The sequence below is a fragment of the Cygnus atratus genome, chromosome 5 (assembly GCF_013377495.2).
Source record: "Cygnus atratus isolate AKBS03 ecotype Queensland, Australia chromosome 5, CAtr_DNAZoo_HiC_assembly, whole genome shotgun sequence".
NCBI lineage: Eukaryota > Metazoa > Chordata > Aves > Anseriformes > Anatidae > Cygnus > Cygnus atratus.
The window spans coordinates 12,682,993-12,699,540 of NC_066366.1; the positions used below are offsets into that span (position 1 = coordinate 12,682,993).

General features: G+C 47.7%; 1 protein-coding gene across 3 annotated transcripts in view; it reads right to left on the bottom strand.

The window, feature by feature from the left end:
- PRDM11 (PR/SET domain 11) overlaps positions 1-16,548 on the bottom strand; it is a 40,642-nt gene continuing 24,094 nt past the window's right edge. For 2 of the 3 annotated variants that reach the window (XM_050711308.1, XM_050711307.1), the window contains exons 6-7: positions 15,580-15,992; positions 10,508-13,817 (exon numbers count right to left, since the gene is read on the bottom strand). In XM_050711308.1, the coding sequence (XP_050567265.1) occupies positions 13,231-13,817; positions 15,580-15,992 (1,000 nt within the window). In that variant the 3' untranslated portion in view covers positions 10,508-13,230. Of the gene's footprint in view, positions 2,166-3,001; positions 3,653-6,843; positions 7,032-10,507; positions 13,818-15,579; positions 15,993-16,548 lie in introns of those variants that run through there. The other variant, XM_035550392.1, reaches the window with a different exon arrangement.

Genomic DNA, 16,548 nt, shown 5'->3' on the forward strand with positions numbered 1-16,548 from the left:
CTAAATATCGGGGTAAAACTCAGAGCCATGGTCCATGCTCTGCAACATCGGCTTCTGATCGAGAGACGACATCCTGCTCAGCATCTCAGCTGACAGTGCGTAACTATTGCCCGACTTTTCCTCGAACCAACTATCTAGCGCCCGTTTGCAATCGAAGTTGGCAATGGGCGGCCCGTTAACGGCAATTGTCAGCAAATCACTGAGCTGCTCCAGTGTGAGCCGAGAGCGGTTGTTTTTGCGCACTCTCTGCAGGGCATTGCGCCCCTTCTCACAGCAGGCCGATGAGGTGGGAAGGACTTTGAGGATCTGAACTATTTTATTTAAGAGGGGGAATCTCTGTTTGTATTTACAAATGTGACTGAGTAAGTCTTTAAAACCATTTTTGGTATAATAATCCACCTTGAGTTCTCGCCACTCCATCAGCAAACTCCCTCGGGTGTCCATCCCCTCTCTGCAAACCTCTCTGGAAAATGATGGGACCGTCTCCAGGTGTTCAAATATTTGTACCATATCCTCCTTCCCATAGCTCATGAGCTCATCAGTGCTTCTGGGCCAAGCTGCAAGGTCAAATACCTGACAGGCTTTCACAAATGTCCGGCTACGGGAATCGAACCTTTGGGCTAGGATCACCTGGGTCTTCTGGCAGATCTTTTCTCTGATTGACTGGAATTTGGCTTCAGCCACCCGTAGGTTTTTCACAGCAATGCCATTAAAGCTTTCACGGAAGTTTTCCTCAAATTCCTGCAGGTACTCCCCAGGTGAGTCTGCTAGCCGACTGATCTCCTGGATAGCCTCCTCTATTTTATCGTCCACCTGCGACACAAGAAGGTACTCCCCTTGGAAGACATAGGCAAGGCGTGAAAGCACAGCAATCACATCCAGCAGGAAGTAGATGAGTTTAATCGATTGGTAGTCCATTAGGAACTGGAGGAGGGCCAAGGCAATTGCGGAAGCATCTGCCCTCTGGGTCTGGCCGCTGACGTCTTTGAGATGGGCCACAACCTCAAGGTAATCCTTGATTAGAGCATTGAGCACATTCTGCTCCCCAATGATCCACTTCACTGCTCGAATGTCGCCCAAGAACTCAGTCTCCTCGCACAAAGTGGCAGCAGTGACCCTCAACTCGCACATGAGTCGGGGAGAGTAACGATAGAAACTGAGCAGCTGCTTCAGATTGTTTTCCAGCTCCTCCAGGCATGGCAGTTCCTTCCCACTGATTGCATCCAAAATCTCCAAATGAGGTCTGTGTACCATAAAGGGCAAGCAGAGAAGCCACGGCAAGGTCTTTCTGATTGTCATGAACAAGTTAGCTCTCAGGCTGGCGGTAATGTTAGCACCATCAACTCCCAAGCCAATAGTTGGCTTCTCATCCTGCAATCGGATTCCCAGGCTGGAAAAGGCCCTGTCTAATGCTTGGAGGTAACTGTCTGTTGTAGAAAAGCCCAGTTCCTGAAGAGACAGGAATTCGGTTGCCGGAGGCCCATCACTGCTTGTGTACTGTACATAAACTGCAACTGTGTCGGCAAGCACGTCATCACTCTGCCCGTCCAGAATGATGCTGAGGAAAGGAGACTGTCGGATGCGCTCGACCAGGTCCTCTCGAAGAGCCCGGGCGATATGGTGGATTAAGATTTGGCAGTCTCCTTCATTCATGTATTGATCCACCACCTTGAGTTCACACTTTCTCAGTAGTTCTGCCAGAGGCCGGAAGTCATAGTAGGGCCTGCCCTCCAGAGCCAAGTGGTAGGCCGTATTGAAGAGCAGGGTCATATTTCGGCACATCTCTTCTGTCTTCTCTGGGTGCATTCTGAGCTTGTAAAGCTGCAGGCACTTCTTGTGGAGGTTGCTCTGGCTGTGAAGCTTTATTGTGTGTATCTTGAACTGCTTCGAGCCAATGATGAAGGCTGAAGTCCGAGAGGATTGCACTGTGTACTGCCTACAGACATGGCACCACATTTCATTCAATGTCGGGGAGTACCGCAGAAACCAAAACTTTTTAAGCCACTCTTGCTTGAACCGCCGTATCCTCCGGCCCGTTGCAGAAGACATCTTGGAAGGCTCGTCTGTAGCAGCAATCATGTCATTGGAAACTGATTCATCAGCAGAATCCACCTCTTGATCATCATCCTCCATGATAGTGGGAACAGAGATGATGCTTTCTGAAGCTGGAAAAAAAAAAAGAAAAAAGAAAAGGAGGAAAAAATAAGGTATTTACCAAGACTTTGAGCTAGAGAAGCATACTACTTGTGACAGTAGAGCACTGCCTGATGAGCTGGACATACCCTGCCCACAATGCACTATGGGTAGAATTTGAATTACATCTTTGAAGGAAAAATAAATCAACGTTTCTGTATATGAACTTTGTCTCCAACATGCCACAAAGGACAGCAAGAAATGACAGTACATCCTGGCTACTTGCACATTACATGATATGACCCAAATATTCCTTTGGTGAAGGCTCCTGGCTGCTCAATAGCATGTTCCTGTTAGAAATGAAGTACCTTCAGAAAGGGGCACATGTTTTGTGGTAAGGCAGTGGAGAAAACAGAGAGTGCCTTCCAGTGAGGCACACATTACTTCATACACAAAGAGCGCAAATTTCAGTGTTACCACTGAGTCATTCGGACTTTCAAGCAATGCTTCTTGGTAGCATATAAGGTACTGGGGAGGGGCTTCCGCTGAAAGAGAATGCATCAAAAATACAGCAAACAAACTGTCTGCAATGGAATGTCTTTTTTATTGGCAGTGCATGATTGATTACAATGGCAACAAATAGAGAGAGTCGTCATACAGAGTCTTTCCCAGACAGTGTCTTCCACTGTGCCTCCAGCATCAGTTCTTGTCCCACCCGTTCACAAAACCTGACAACGAACTTTCCATGGAACCACGTGTTCACCTGAATACTCAGAGCAAAACGCTTTAGATGGGTACACAGCACACAGGCATCTCACTACTTTCCTTAGGCAGGGTTTGGAGAAGGCTGATACTCGGCAAGGCTTACCTGTGGGGTCTGAGAACTCTTGGAGCTCGGGTACCTGGGGCGGTAGCACAGGTGGCTCAGGTAACTTCCCAGATCTCAGCATGTCTAACTCGGCCTGCAGCTCTCGGATCTTCTTCTTCAGACGGATGCAGTTAGGGCAGAAGGAGGTGGTGGGGATTTCATGGGAGTTGCCCTGTGCAGAGGCCAGTGACAGCTCAGTTGGGCTGTCTGCTTTCAGAGACAGAGGCTCTTCTTCCTCGTCTTCAAGGATCCCCACTTCTTTGGCAGAACTAAAAGAGGAACCATGGGGGATCTTCCACTCCCCTTCACTCCGGTTTCTGCCGAGGTTCAGGGAGCCGTGCTGCATGGCAGTGCCACACCTCTCAAATATGTCTTCAGCCTGGTATTTAGATGCTGTTCTGACGGAAAGTGGTGTACTAGTTGCTACCTGGTTCTCTTCAAATTTGGCAGACTCCAATGAAGCCTCCAGGACGTCTTTGAAGATGAGGTCAATCTTTTTTTTCTTTGTTTGGGGGTGAGATTCCCCCTCGTCACAGCTGCGCTTGTAGGGGCTCTTCCCTTGCTTTAATGTCGTGAGCTGGAGTGGCCCCCTCATATCCTCTTGATTTTCCACATTCTTTTCTGACTTTTCCCTCTGTAACCTTTTGTCTCCTAGAAAGGAAAATGAGGGGTGGGGATTATCACCGGGAACCGAGCAACATCCCTCAATCTAAAACTTGAATGAAAAAAAAAAAAAAAGAACAAAAAGGTAGGCTGAATCCCTGCAGTCTGTACATTGCGTTATAAACCAGGGAACTGATACAACTCAGTGGAAACCGAGGCTCGCGAGAGGAGGAGCCCTGCTAATGGGCACGTCCGCAAAAACAGAGACAGTCCTGGGTAGCCACAGTGGAGTAGGACCCACACACTTTAAAGAGAAGAGAAACTACAGGCAGCCTGTTTAACCTGGCGGTATAACCAACCTGCGGTGGAAGGAGCCTATGAGGTAAATCACTGATCATGGTGGAACCTAACGCCCAGAGCCCAAATGCCATTTTGGCTGGCTGGAAGACCTGTGCCTGTTTTGACTTGGTAAAAGGTATCGAGTGTACAGCAGTGCAGTGAGAGATTCAGACTGTTTCACAAGAACCCCAGCATCTGTGCACGCCACAGCACAAAGGTTGCAAACCCCTTTACTCTCTTTCAGTTTGGAGGCTGCTCCAGAAATGCAAAGGCAAAGGAGTAGAAATAACTTGCACTCTTAAAGCCCAAGGTACGCATTGTCAGCTGAGCTATGGTGTATGCCCTCCAAGGATGGGATACCTAGCTTGTGCCAGTGGAGTCTAAGAGCATGGCCATTCAGTGATTAAAAAAAAACAAAACACATTAATAAAAGCAACCTCATACAAATTATTAATTGCTTAAAATAAAGGGAATAGCCAGATTTCCTTACCTGGAAATTCAAAAGACGATAGGTTTGGCTCAATTTCCATCATTCTTCTATCTTGTAAATAACTTCAAGCATTGATGGCTTCCCAAACAAGACGCTGCTTTATGCTGCTTTTTGGTTTTGTTTGCTTTTAAAGTGTATTCATGCTTTCATAAGAGTTACGGAGTAAAAGCTACTGTTCCCTCTCTAAGGAGAGCAATGCTAAGAATGCAGAAAAGATGCAAGACTCAAAACAGTTAGAGTAAGGCACCATAAAAAGGGTTGGCCTGCATGGCAGGGGTCTGTACTGGGTTTGATGCTGGCTGGGAACCCCAGACACTTCTTGAGGGAATCCATAACAATAGACCTTGTTTGCAACACATCCTGTTGGAGAATTTCTAAGGGCAGAGCTTTGGGTCTCTGTCTTAACATTTTCTCTGTTATGGACTCTAAGAACTATTGGCAGAGGTAGGGTTTTAGAGAATGGATCCTTCTTCTTTCTTGGTGATTTTTTTCCCCTAGCCAACTGAACGATTTGGCCCTATGGAAAAGCCAGAAATCACAAGACGATCCCTCATATTATTGGTATCAACTCCAGTGATGAGGCGGGTCAGAAACTACCGATAGAAACAAAACCCAGGAACCATGTTACTTTTTGTGAGTTAGTAAAGCTTGCGACTTCACTTTACTGGTTCATCTGCAGGGAATTTGGAATCTTTTAAACAGGAAACAGCCCAGCAGATTTTTGTGCCCTTCTCTGATCGCCCCCCCTAGTGCCCTCCCAGCTGAGGCTGCAATGTCTCGCAAGTCTAGCAGTGGCCCCAAGTGATGCTCCATTTTAACAACGCTTCTGTGGTCCTCTTGCGAACACAGCCTGAAGCCCAGCTGGCCGCAGGATGGGCTCACTAGGATGTCAGGAGTTTTCTCGGACGGTATACACAGCCACCTAAGCTTCTACCCAAGTGTGAGGCAGGTCCTGAGGAGCTCAGAGGCAGATCTTCACAGCACTCGTAGCACCGAGCCAGCTGTGTTATCATTTCAGCTGACACAAACCATGGCACCATGATGAATCAAGACTAAAGGCAAGTCTGTAGGGCAGGGCTCAAAGCCTTGGAGCCCCTCCAGACCAGTGCTGCAACACAGCTCCTCTCAGGGCACAGTCTGTCTTTTGCAGCCCTTTCAGAAAGTACTAAGCCATCTGGACAGCTAACATCTGCATGGGATGCAGCAAAACCACTGCAGCATGTACCTGATCACTCAGTGATTAATACGGTCATTAACAGAGAAACGCACATTCATACCAGTGTTAATTCAGAAGTGGGAATTGCCCAAGCACAGCCATCAAGATGTAACACTGCAAGTGCATAAGAACTCCAAGGTGATGGAGGACAACCAGCTTTTTCAGGACATCTTGTCCACCCCATGCTTAAAGAGGAGACACCTTTTACCAAGTCAAGGCAGCAACAGCAGCTGTGTAATAATATACACGGGAATTTTAATTAGAAAGTTATTTTTAGTGTGGCTGCCCCTCCGAGGCCCTGCTGTTCTGTGGCTAGGCCTGGAAAGAAATGCCCTTAATTAACTTCAGGTCTCAGCATTGTACAGATGAATAGATGCATTAAGAATTTTTGCCTTCCTCTAAAGCTTCCTGTATTGCTGACATTACACTGACCTAAAGGACCGCTGGGTTTGTTCCAGCATGACTATTGCTAAGATAAGGTAACAATTTTTATCCAGGGAAGAATCAATCTGACAAGTACAAAGCCTTCTGTACGTTGTACAAGCACTCTAAGGTTGTAAGACTAAGGAGCTGATGTCGCGCCGATCCCAAATTATCTTTCTGAAGAAAGAGGAGATATATTAAGCCAGGAAAATGGACATACAAACACACCAAGGAAATCTCTCTTTCATATGCACGCAAAACCAGCCAGAGCTCCTTTCAACAAGCTGCTCACAGGAGCCAGAGAAAGCGGTATGTTCAAAGAAAAACCCAGCACCTGTCTCTGGGACCACCAGTTTGGCAATCCTCAGGCCAGAAAGTTTTGTGACGGGGAGCTCTGTGATTCCTGGGCTTTGTATCAGGCCCTGGTAGCACACAGAATATACAACACAACACGACACAACACGACACGACACAACACAACACTACATGGCACAACACAACACAATACGACACGACATAACATGACAGAACAAAACACAACACAACACAAATCTTTCTCTTATGATTCCATGACAGTGTTCACATTGTCCTTCTTGTGCAGCAACTTCCATTCACGGCACGCAGAACTGGGGGCTCTTGCCCAGATGTGAGCTGCTTGTACAAGGGCAGCTCTCCTCGCACAGCCTGGGCATTACCTACTTCACCCACTGCACTTGGTGCAACAAATGTGGCGGCCAAAGGGGACTGGGGAAAGGGTGGAAAGAGACTCACCTCTTGTGAGATTTCTGTTGATGGTCTCCTGGGACATACTGTGCAACCGCTTCATGTAGTCCTCGCTGTACCAGACCCGCAGCTTCTCCCCAGGCCGGATGTCACGACAGGCACGGAAGTAAATCCTCTCGCTGTGCTGGAAGGCCATCAGGTTCTGTTCCCTCTCCTCCCGGGAAATGATCACATACCTGCGGGTGAGGTGACAAGGCAGGTGTGAAGCACGCATTTTCTCTCCTGTGCCCCCCCGCCCTTGCACCATGACGACAACCATGATGATGCTGGAATGAGCTTCAGAGAGAGCCATCAACACAGCCAGACTGGAAAGCATGGAGTTATACGCAATGGTGTGCAAACTGCCAGAGATACAGGACAACGAGCATGGACACCCAGGGAGCACTAAACCAGTGAGTTCATTTCTGCTGGGGAAGCGACTACTACACTGTACATCTGACCTGAAGGAGTATCTCTACTAGTAATGGCGATGCAGATTCTCACTGGCAGAAGATTCTTTGCCTAGTGATGGAAACAAGGACTTCTAGATTCCCTACCAGCATTTCACATCCCAGGGCCTCCCTTGTTCTCAGGGGCATCCTGAATATGGCTGGGCCACTCTTCTGGTCTCTTCCCCAACATCATCTTCCTTTTAGTGGAAACCAGATTTCCTTGCTTCTCTCCTCTTGGTCAAGCAGAATTGAGATAACTTAGGAGAGAAAGACAGACATCCAACATGCACAGGGGTATTTGCTGGTAGTCCAAAAGGAAACCAAGGTCGTGCCAGTACTGGAAGATTTTGCATTTGGACATTCAGCACTGGAAGTCTAGGGAAACACTAACTGCCTGAAATGCCAGCACTGTGCTGTGGGGACCTCTGGGCAGTGCTGACAGAAAAGTTGCTTTCTGAGCATGGGGTTTGTTTTCCAGATATAAAATGTTTAAGTTTCAGCTCAGTAGAAACATACTAATTCACCACTCCAACCAGCTGGCCCCCTGTGCGACTTGGTAAGATAGAGATCTATAGGTAGGATCATATTATTCATCCTTACACTCCTTTTCTTGTTAGTGGAAATGAAAAGACTTGGTAATAATGGCTCTAGCTGCCTCTGTGCACAAGCTGACAACAACTGCCCAGGACTAGAAGACCTGAGCGCAGACCGGACCAGTTCACAGCTGAAAGCCTTTTCCTCTCGTATGCCATTTGCCTCAGTTATTCAGCACTCCCTGCTGCAGTGACATTGATGGAGATGAGCAGTGTGTTGCTATTAGCCCTTGCCCAAACGTTCCCCTCTAGCTCACAGGCATTTCCTTGGCTTAAGGAAGCTGTCAATTTTTCTCTGAATGCTCTTTTTTTCTCTGGCCACGTGCATGAACAGATAAAGACACCAGCCCACATGCATGTGACCACACTCACCCGCACAGATAAGGTCATAAACTTGGTCAAACTTCCCACAAAACACAGAAAATGAGTCGGCAGTGTCTCAGACTGCCCAAGGCTGCAGCGGTTCTGGTTTTAATGTTAAGCAACTGTGCATGTGCCTGGAATCAGCTGCATTTTTCCCAACTGTGTTACCCAGGATGCTCTGCAATCTTCAGCAATTATTTAAACAGGCTCTGACATTGCCAAAATAAGCCAAACATTGACTTTTATTAACTCTTATTTTATGTATTTTTTATGACAAAACTAATGAACCTTTAGACCACTGGTTTATGCATTTGAGAAGGAGCCGAGGCCTGGAGCAGTGTGGTGGGAAGGAAGTCCAGCAAAGGTGCTCAGCTGATGCTGCCAGGCCGACACTCCTGGATATTAGTCATCACAAAAGCTGTGGTGGTCATCCAGACAGACCTGCCACCGCACCCTGAAGATGCAGCCATTTGCTGCAGTCAGTCTGATGCTCTGTTGCGTGGGTGATCCTCAGAGATGCTCTCCCCCGTGCTAGCAAAATGCTGGGATGCTTTCTAGTGACAGCAAAGGAGAGAACCTGCAGCTCATAGCTCCTTAATGCAGGACCCAAATCCCCACCACCAGTGGTACTGAGGGCTTCACAGGGCAGTGGCTAGCAAGGCAGGTCCACCCCACGTCTCCCAGCAATGAGGGTTAGAAAATTCTCTAACACATCACTTTGTACAGGGAGGGGAGAGACTGGGTAACCACTCCTCACTTCTCTTATGAAGTATTTTATTAAGAGTTAGTGTGCTTTTCCTGCTGGCTCTCCTCCTGCCCCTGAGCTCCTCCAAGGTTCTGCCTCCGAGAGTCTGTCAGCGCTGCTGGCCAGCAGCGACTGGCACTGGAGATTTCACTAGGAGAGATTAAGGAAGCCTTTAGCAGACAGTTGTGGAATAATCCGGCCATTAACACGTTTCTTCATCGCTGCTGGCAGCTCGGAGCTGGTTTATGTTGTGAGAGAGAAAGGTTGTATCCGCGATAATTTCCTGAGGTAACGTGAATGCGGATGAGATCATCCACAAAGACAAAATGCTTTCCAACCAACGCTGCCCAGCCCTGACTCCAGCAGCCCCAAAGGCACAAATTACACAGGTTAGGAAGGATTGCATAAAACTCAAATTCCAGCTGTTGGACTAAGATGCCCAGTGCTGCTGCGCACCATGGTTTGAGCCACTCCAAAACCCCCAGTCTGCTCAGCGAGGCAGGGCCACACAGGCTGCCTGAGGAGAGCCTGTGCCCAACACGCAACTGGTACTAAGGCAACAAACAGCCTTTGTTCAGACACCTGGGACAAAAATGGCACTGCTGTCACAGCGGGTTTCCTGTGGGACTGTGATCCCTGGAGGAAGAGCAGGGATGGGACCACTGCTGGGGCAGGCCCAGCCATCTGGAGCTCCAAGCAGGACACTTCATCTGCCCTGAGGGACAGACCTCCCATCCACTTGGGCCCTGGGATGGACCAGGCTCCCGGCGAGGCTTGAGGCCAACAGACTCTGCCCAGGCTGCTCAGGACCAGCCGCTGAGACAGTCCTGGCACCGAAGGAGAGCATCTACGAGCTCTACTTGCTGCTGTGGGGGCTCGGATCAACCTCATAGCTGGCAGAAGCACAGCTCCACAGGGACACCTGCCCCAGCAATGACTATCCTCATAATCCTTTTTTTCTGAGCCATGGCCCTTTTAGGAAGCCAAATGGTCACGTTTTGGGATAGTCCACTGAGCACACTTAAAAAAACGTCAAAGTATTTTTTGGCAGCCAGGGCCTCTTCCTCCCCAGCCTTAGCAGCAAGGCAATGGGAGCAGCTGGGAGAGATGGTGGGGTACAAGGGAGACCTTGCAGCCAGTGGCTCAGGCTTCTGCTCCTCTCCCAAGGATTTGCCCCATGCTTTCCCCTCCCTGCTGACCCCTCCACTGCTCATCCTTTGGCCAGCCCCAGCGATGCTCTGCTGACAGCCTGTCATCACAGAGTACCACCAGGAAAAGGCCACGGGTCTTTCCAAAGTCAAGGTGGGGCGCAGCACTGTGGCGGAAGGTGCAGCAGGAGAGCTGCTAGCAGCCAAGGCAGGCACCATGGGGTGCCACCACTCAACCACCGCCCCAGCTCTCTGATGCTGAGCACTCCTGAGGAGACTCAGCATCTGTGACGGGTACGGTCTGGAGCAACGTGTAACATGTTCAGGCAGAAATTTGAAGAGAGAAACAAATGACTCAACAGCAGGTGTGTTAAAAGTGTTATATATTTATTGTAATCTTAACAAAAATACTTTGAGAGAGAGGATTTTTCAGCACGGACAAGACATGGAGACAGTGGGGCTGAGCACAGCAGTTTGCTTTAACACGGGCACTTACTTCAACAGCCAGTTAACATGCTGTCTGCAGGAGGAAGTATCCTTTGCGAGCCAGTACAGAAAAGCCATTCCACCAAGGGGTCTACACAGGGCAGGCAACAGGTCCCCAGAGCTGGGCCAATCTGTAATAGTCCACAGAGGAAACTGGGGGAGAACTCAGTCAGTCCATAGTACAAGGCCCCTTCTCCAGACCAGAGCCCAGCCTCTGGGGAGTTCTACGAAGGTTGCAATTCCTGCGCAAGGACAACAGGTTCTCTCTCTCTCTCAAGGCGTCTGTGCAGGCAAACTGTTGGCAGCGATGATGCCAACAGCACCCCTAACTCCCTCTAGCGCTCAGCACTGGCGGGAGCCTCCTCCTATGCTGACCTGAGGGTTCCTGCATGGAATCCCCCCAGGCAACATTGAAGGAACTAATCCTATCAGTACATCCATGGGAGAACATCAGCAGGGACCATTTATTATAAAAATATAAAATACTACCTCTAATATATAGCAGCAGCACTGTATTGACTCAGAAAGCCTTTAAAACTTATCACCTTTTTTCATTTCTCTGTGATTCATATTATTAGATCCGCTTACACCATTTTCCCCAATCTTCCCTTCAACTGAAGAGAGACTGTGACTTTTGCAGAACACAAACGGTACAACAGAAGTAGAAGGACATCCTCACAGGAAGGTAAGTGCCCTGGTCTGGCGCCAGCACTATGAGGAACTTCCTTTGCATGAAACCAAAGTGGGTCATTCCTCAGAAGAAAGGAGGTCTTTGTTTTTACCAGACCTCTACTTTCTTGAGCAAGGGCCTTTTACCAAACCACTAAAAATAAATTACTCGAATTAGGATTACAGAACAATTAAGAAGGAAAAAGGAAAAGAACATCAGGAATGCCTGACACGGGAGACGTACAGTCACCTTCCCATCAGAGAAGCTAGTGCACTATTCTTTCAAAGGATAGGCCAACAGATTGAAGAAGATCCTTCAAGAAGACATAAAATGAGCCATCCTTCTGCTATTCTGTGCTGCCTATGTTCCATTCCTGCTGAAATTTATACAGCTTTTTGGCTAAGCCTGTAGCCCACGTTACGTGATGATGGGCATTCATGTTAACTTGAATAGTTTTCAGCAACCCACCTTTCCCCACAATAGAACACCCCAGAGAGCAGTGGTGTGCTAACTGTGTGTGGATAACACCTGGGCCCTCTTCCCTGCTGAGGCACGACACGATAATGGTCCAGATTTATCCAGAGATGGGGGCAGCACAGTAGGTGCGGACGTGCAAATCAAGCAGAAAACAGAGATGCTGTAAAAAAGCTGCCACATGTGTTATCACCACCTAAGGTGACATTATTAAAGACTAGTTTAGGAATTGGGATTGTACATGGAAACCTCATGCAGCACTAAAGCAATTAAAATGTTTAAACAGTTCTTTCTTGCATCTCTAAGGGAAAAGGAAGCAGTATAAAACCAACATGTTCAAGAACTTAAAACTATACAGCTGGGACTTGAGGTTGTAAACTCTTCATGATAGGAGAACACAGTACATATTCCACCCTAAGTAATACTGAGCAAGTCCAAAGTAACTGTACTGAAGTTGACAGAGTTACAGTGACACAAAACCAAATTGTTCTTGAGGTCAGAAGCAGGCCCTGTATCTTCCCTTGTTTCTGTGCAGTCTCTCACATTTTGAGGAGGCAGAGGTGATTCAAAACTAAAGATTACAACATGCAAGAAAATAATATGATACAATTTTGTTTAAGAGCTGTCATATTACGAAATAACCGTATTTTAAGTGCAATTGTGAAAGGTAGGTGAGGGTTTCAGATAGACTGGAGGAGACAAAGATTAAACTATTTGATATAAATGCACGTGGTATTGCAGCATCCAGGCACGTGCAATAGCAGCCCTTCTCAGCAGTCTAATGCCACACAGGGCTCAGATCTTTTCTCCTGTCATTCTGATGGCAGAAAGTTCTCTCATCTTTGTGCTTTCTTCCCTTTCCTGCATATGCTCTGCTTTTATATACCTTTCCCAAACCTATGCCTAACAGTCACAGTAAGCCCTGAATTGCCCATTATTGCTGAACACAAGATAAAAATAATGAGCAATAAATCTTTAGAGCTGTAAGGATGCATCTGTTAGTTAACACTCTGCAGAGTGCATACACTAATTCACAGGAAGATGATGGGAAGGTAGTATTAGGGTAAATTTGTGGGTTGATTGCAAGGGAGCTCTCTAGGACACTGCCTCAGTAAATAATGTTTCACAGGCACAAAAAGAGATCAAGATAATGATTCCCTACTGTATCTCTTAGCTTACAGAGTGTTTAAAGCATGGGGAAAACAGTGAAATCTCCTAATCTCTATGAATAGAAAGATGCCCTACATCCCAAGCTCTATAAGGTCTGAGATTCCTCTTTGCCACTGCAGAGGGACAGCACTACTAGTCAGCTGCCATAATTCACAGTGCTTTGTTAGATGTTAGCTGGGGGATGGATGGGTTGGGGGTGGCTGTTGACCTTCCCCACATAGTACTAATACACATGTAGAGGCCATGTGAGCATGCAGCAGCTCAGGACAGGGCACCCTTCTTTATATGAAGCAGACTAAAAATGGTGTTTTCTCTTTCGTGACCTGGTAGTCCGTGCAGGAGGAGTCTGTTTTGAGGGGGTTTGATTAGACTCTGCACTGGGCTCAGGGGCTGGTTTTGTGCAAGCTGCTTGCAGAAGAGACCCCTGCATGACACTAGGACCCTGTATCCTATGAAAAGCCTGGACCCCATCACGGATTTCTGATAGGGTTTGGCACATCCGGCCAACCTGGCTGGTGAGGTCAGCCATCTTCTGACCGATGACGTGCATGCTCTCTGCCATGTCCCTGTGAATAGCCACCAGCTCCTGGCAGAACTGCCTGAACAGCTCTGTTTGCTGCGAGTGGGAATGAAGAAGCTGGCGATCGAAGCTGGAGAGGGGCGGGCTCCTTGTGCGGGGGCGTGGGGGTCTGCAGGACGAGGAGGTGCGTGGTGATGGACGGTGCAATTCCTGCCTTTGGCTGATAGCTTCTGAGTGCTCTGACGAGGAAGAGGTGTGGAGGAAGGAGGGCCCAGAGAGCTGGCTGACTCCTGCACTGGCCCTCTTCAGCGAGGAGGAGCAGTGTTCCCGAGAAGTGCCTGGCATCTCTTCATCTTCGTCAGCTTAAACAGAAAAGGAAGCATGAATTATTAACGCGAAAACCCTCACAACCCTGACTTCTGTTTCAAGGTATCTCAAAGCATGTGGAAAAAGAGTTCCCCCCCACCCCTGCAGCCTGTAGATGCTGGCGTGTAACTCAACATGCACACGCTGCAATGTTAGCAGCTGGCTGACAAGCTTAGCCACAAGAGGCCTGAAGAGCAGGCAAACCCAGCCAACTGAGGAGGAGTCCAAGCTGCCATGGTGTCTTCTACATAGCATTATTCATTACCAGAAGATCAACCAATTTCGGACCATAGCAATGACTCACTTTTTGCAAAATCACAACTAGCTAGAACACTCCAGTATTCTGGGGAGACAAAGGTGCCTGGTCTTTGGTTGAGCCTCAAAATACCCGACACATTTGGTTCCTCATGCCAGACCCCTGCTCCCATGTTATTTCTTACATCCTCCTCATCAAGAAAGACACAGATGTAGCACTTGCTGCTCACAAAGTCTGTACTGCAAGGCCACTATGTGGTTTGCCACCACTGAGTAAGGTGAACAGGCAGTCAGGCACAGCAGCAACAGGACCTCATATTTACCGGGCAAGCATACTTGATGCAAAAACAAAATCAAAGCAAAACACTACCAGAAAGTTCTTGTTAGTCTGACAAATATCTAGTGATGTGCCAGTTCATGGGTACAGGCATGCCAAGTATAAGAAGAGATGATATTACAGTTGTTGCAACTGTCCACTATCTCCTTGCTCAAGCTGTATTAATTTTACCTCTGAAATAGCACAACTGGCTTCCAAGATAGATGCAAAGAATGACCAAGTCCCACCTCATCAGTACTTGGAAGATTTTTGTCCTTGCATTCCCACTAACAGTGTTACTTCAGATATGAGATAAGACCTAACATGATAGGACAGTGCCATCCATGATGTATTAGTTGGCCTATTTCCAAGAAGTTATCTCCTCTTTCTCTCCTGTGTATCTCTAACAGCTCACAGACCAAGAAGTTTCCACCACCACACACGAAAACCGTATATACGCAACTGGGGAAAGACTTGCAAAAAGCAGCTCGTGGTTCAGCACTGGAAGGTATCCGAGAGTAGTGATGCAGGAAGATTAACTTAGAAAGCAGGGCCAGTAGTTTTTTAAAAAAGAGTGGAGAAGGGAGCCATTATCATCTACCTTTTTCATAGCACTTGCACTGAGCCTTCAGACCACTAGTAAGAAATTACTAGTGGCCTGGCCTCATGCCACAAATGGCAGTGATCACTGAGCTACACCCAAGAGCCCTCTTGGAAGGAAGATGGTTACCATGCAGCGATCCATTAGTGACAGGCACACGGCTCACAGCTTGACAGCTCTGCCGTTTTACTGGGGTGCATGCAAGATGAAGAACTCCTAATCCTTCACAAATGCTCTTTCACGGACTGGAGGCAGTTGCACTTCAACTACTGCTGTTCCCTCACTTGTAGGATTAGTTCAGGCTTATGACCTGTTAAGAAAGCGTAATCCAATGTCTACCCTTAGAAGACAGAATGGAAAAGTACTAGATAAATAGATAAAGAAGATGATCTTAACTCAGAAACAATCTTCCCTCAATCCATCTCATCACCCCATGATCACCAGAGCCTTGCCTTGAAACCAAACACTGCAGCAGGACCTGGCTTGACAGGCAACCCAGCACCTCACAAAACACACAACGCTCCTCCAGTGTCAAACTGAGAAAGGCAAGCATAAGACAGAGAGGTGTTAAGGCAATGATACTTACAGCTTGTTGACGGGCTGTCAACCACGTCCAGATCCGCTCTCCGGAAGCCGTGCATCTGGCGTGATGAATGCAGCGTTGACTCGATGGCTCTCTCGTGGGCGGTCAGGACGATGGCCGAGGGCCGCCCCTTGCTGCTGGGGCTAGAGAGGGACCTCTGCATGAATGCCAGTTTGTCCTTGGTCCTTCTCTTCATGTCGTCCCATCTGTGTTTAATGTCTTTTACAGACCTGGGGACCTGGCTGACTGATGTGATCTGCCTGGCTATGTCTTCCCAGATCTTGTCCCTGTCAGCATGGGATAGACGCATTGTCTCCCTCCCAAACAGCATGGCTTCATTTCGGGTCACCTCAGTGACCAGAATGTCCAGTTCTTCCTTGGAAAACTTGGGCTTCCTCTTTCGTTCAGCCATGTTCCTTGGGTTGAACATCCCACAAAGCACAATTGGGTAAAAGGAAATCAGCGCAAAGTATCCCCCTGTATCCAACCACTTGACCAGTGCTGCGTCTGGGCAGAGGAGTTTGGTGGGATCCAGCTCCCCCCCGCCCTCATCAGCCTCTCAGTTTTCCCTCAATCGCACCAAGAAAAGGCAGTCGTTTTGTTTTTAAGAGGCAATTTACAAGCTTAAAAAAAAAAAAACAACAACGAAAGACAAACACCAAGCGAGAGCAGTGTGAAGGAGCCTTCTCAGATTAGCAGTTAAAATCAAATTTTACACTTAGCCTGATGCCCTGGCTCACATAGGAGAATTTCAGTACAGCCTCATATCAGTTGCTGCAGTTTGTATACAGAAAAAAAAAGCACGAGGACTTGCAATCATATTCATGAATTAGTTTCTAAGGTGACATTGCTCAAAAACAGGTTCTTGAGGAAATTTAGAGGCCTGAAACATATCTCATTGTTCTGCCTGGCAGAACATGCCATGGAAACTTTTACACTACCCTTTTTGTTAAAACTCACAGAATCTCATGC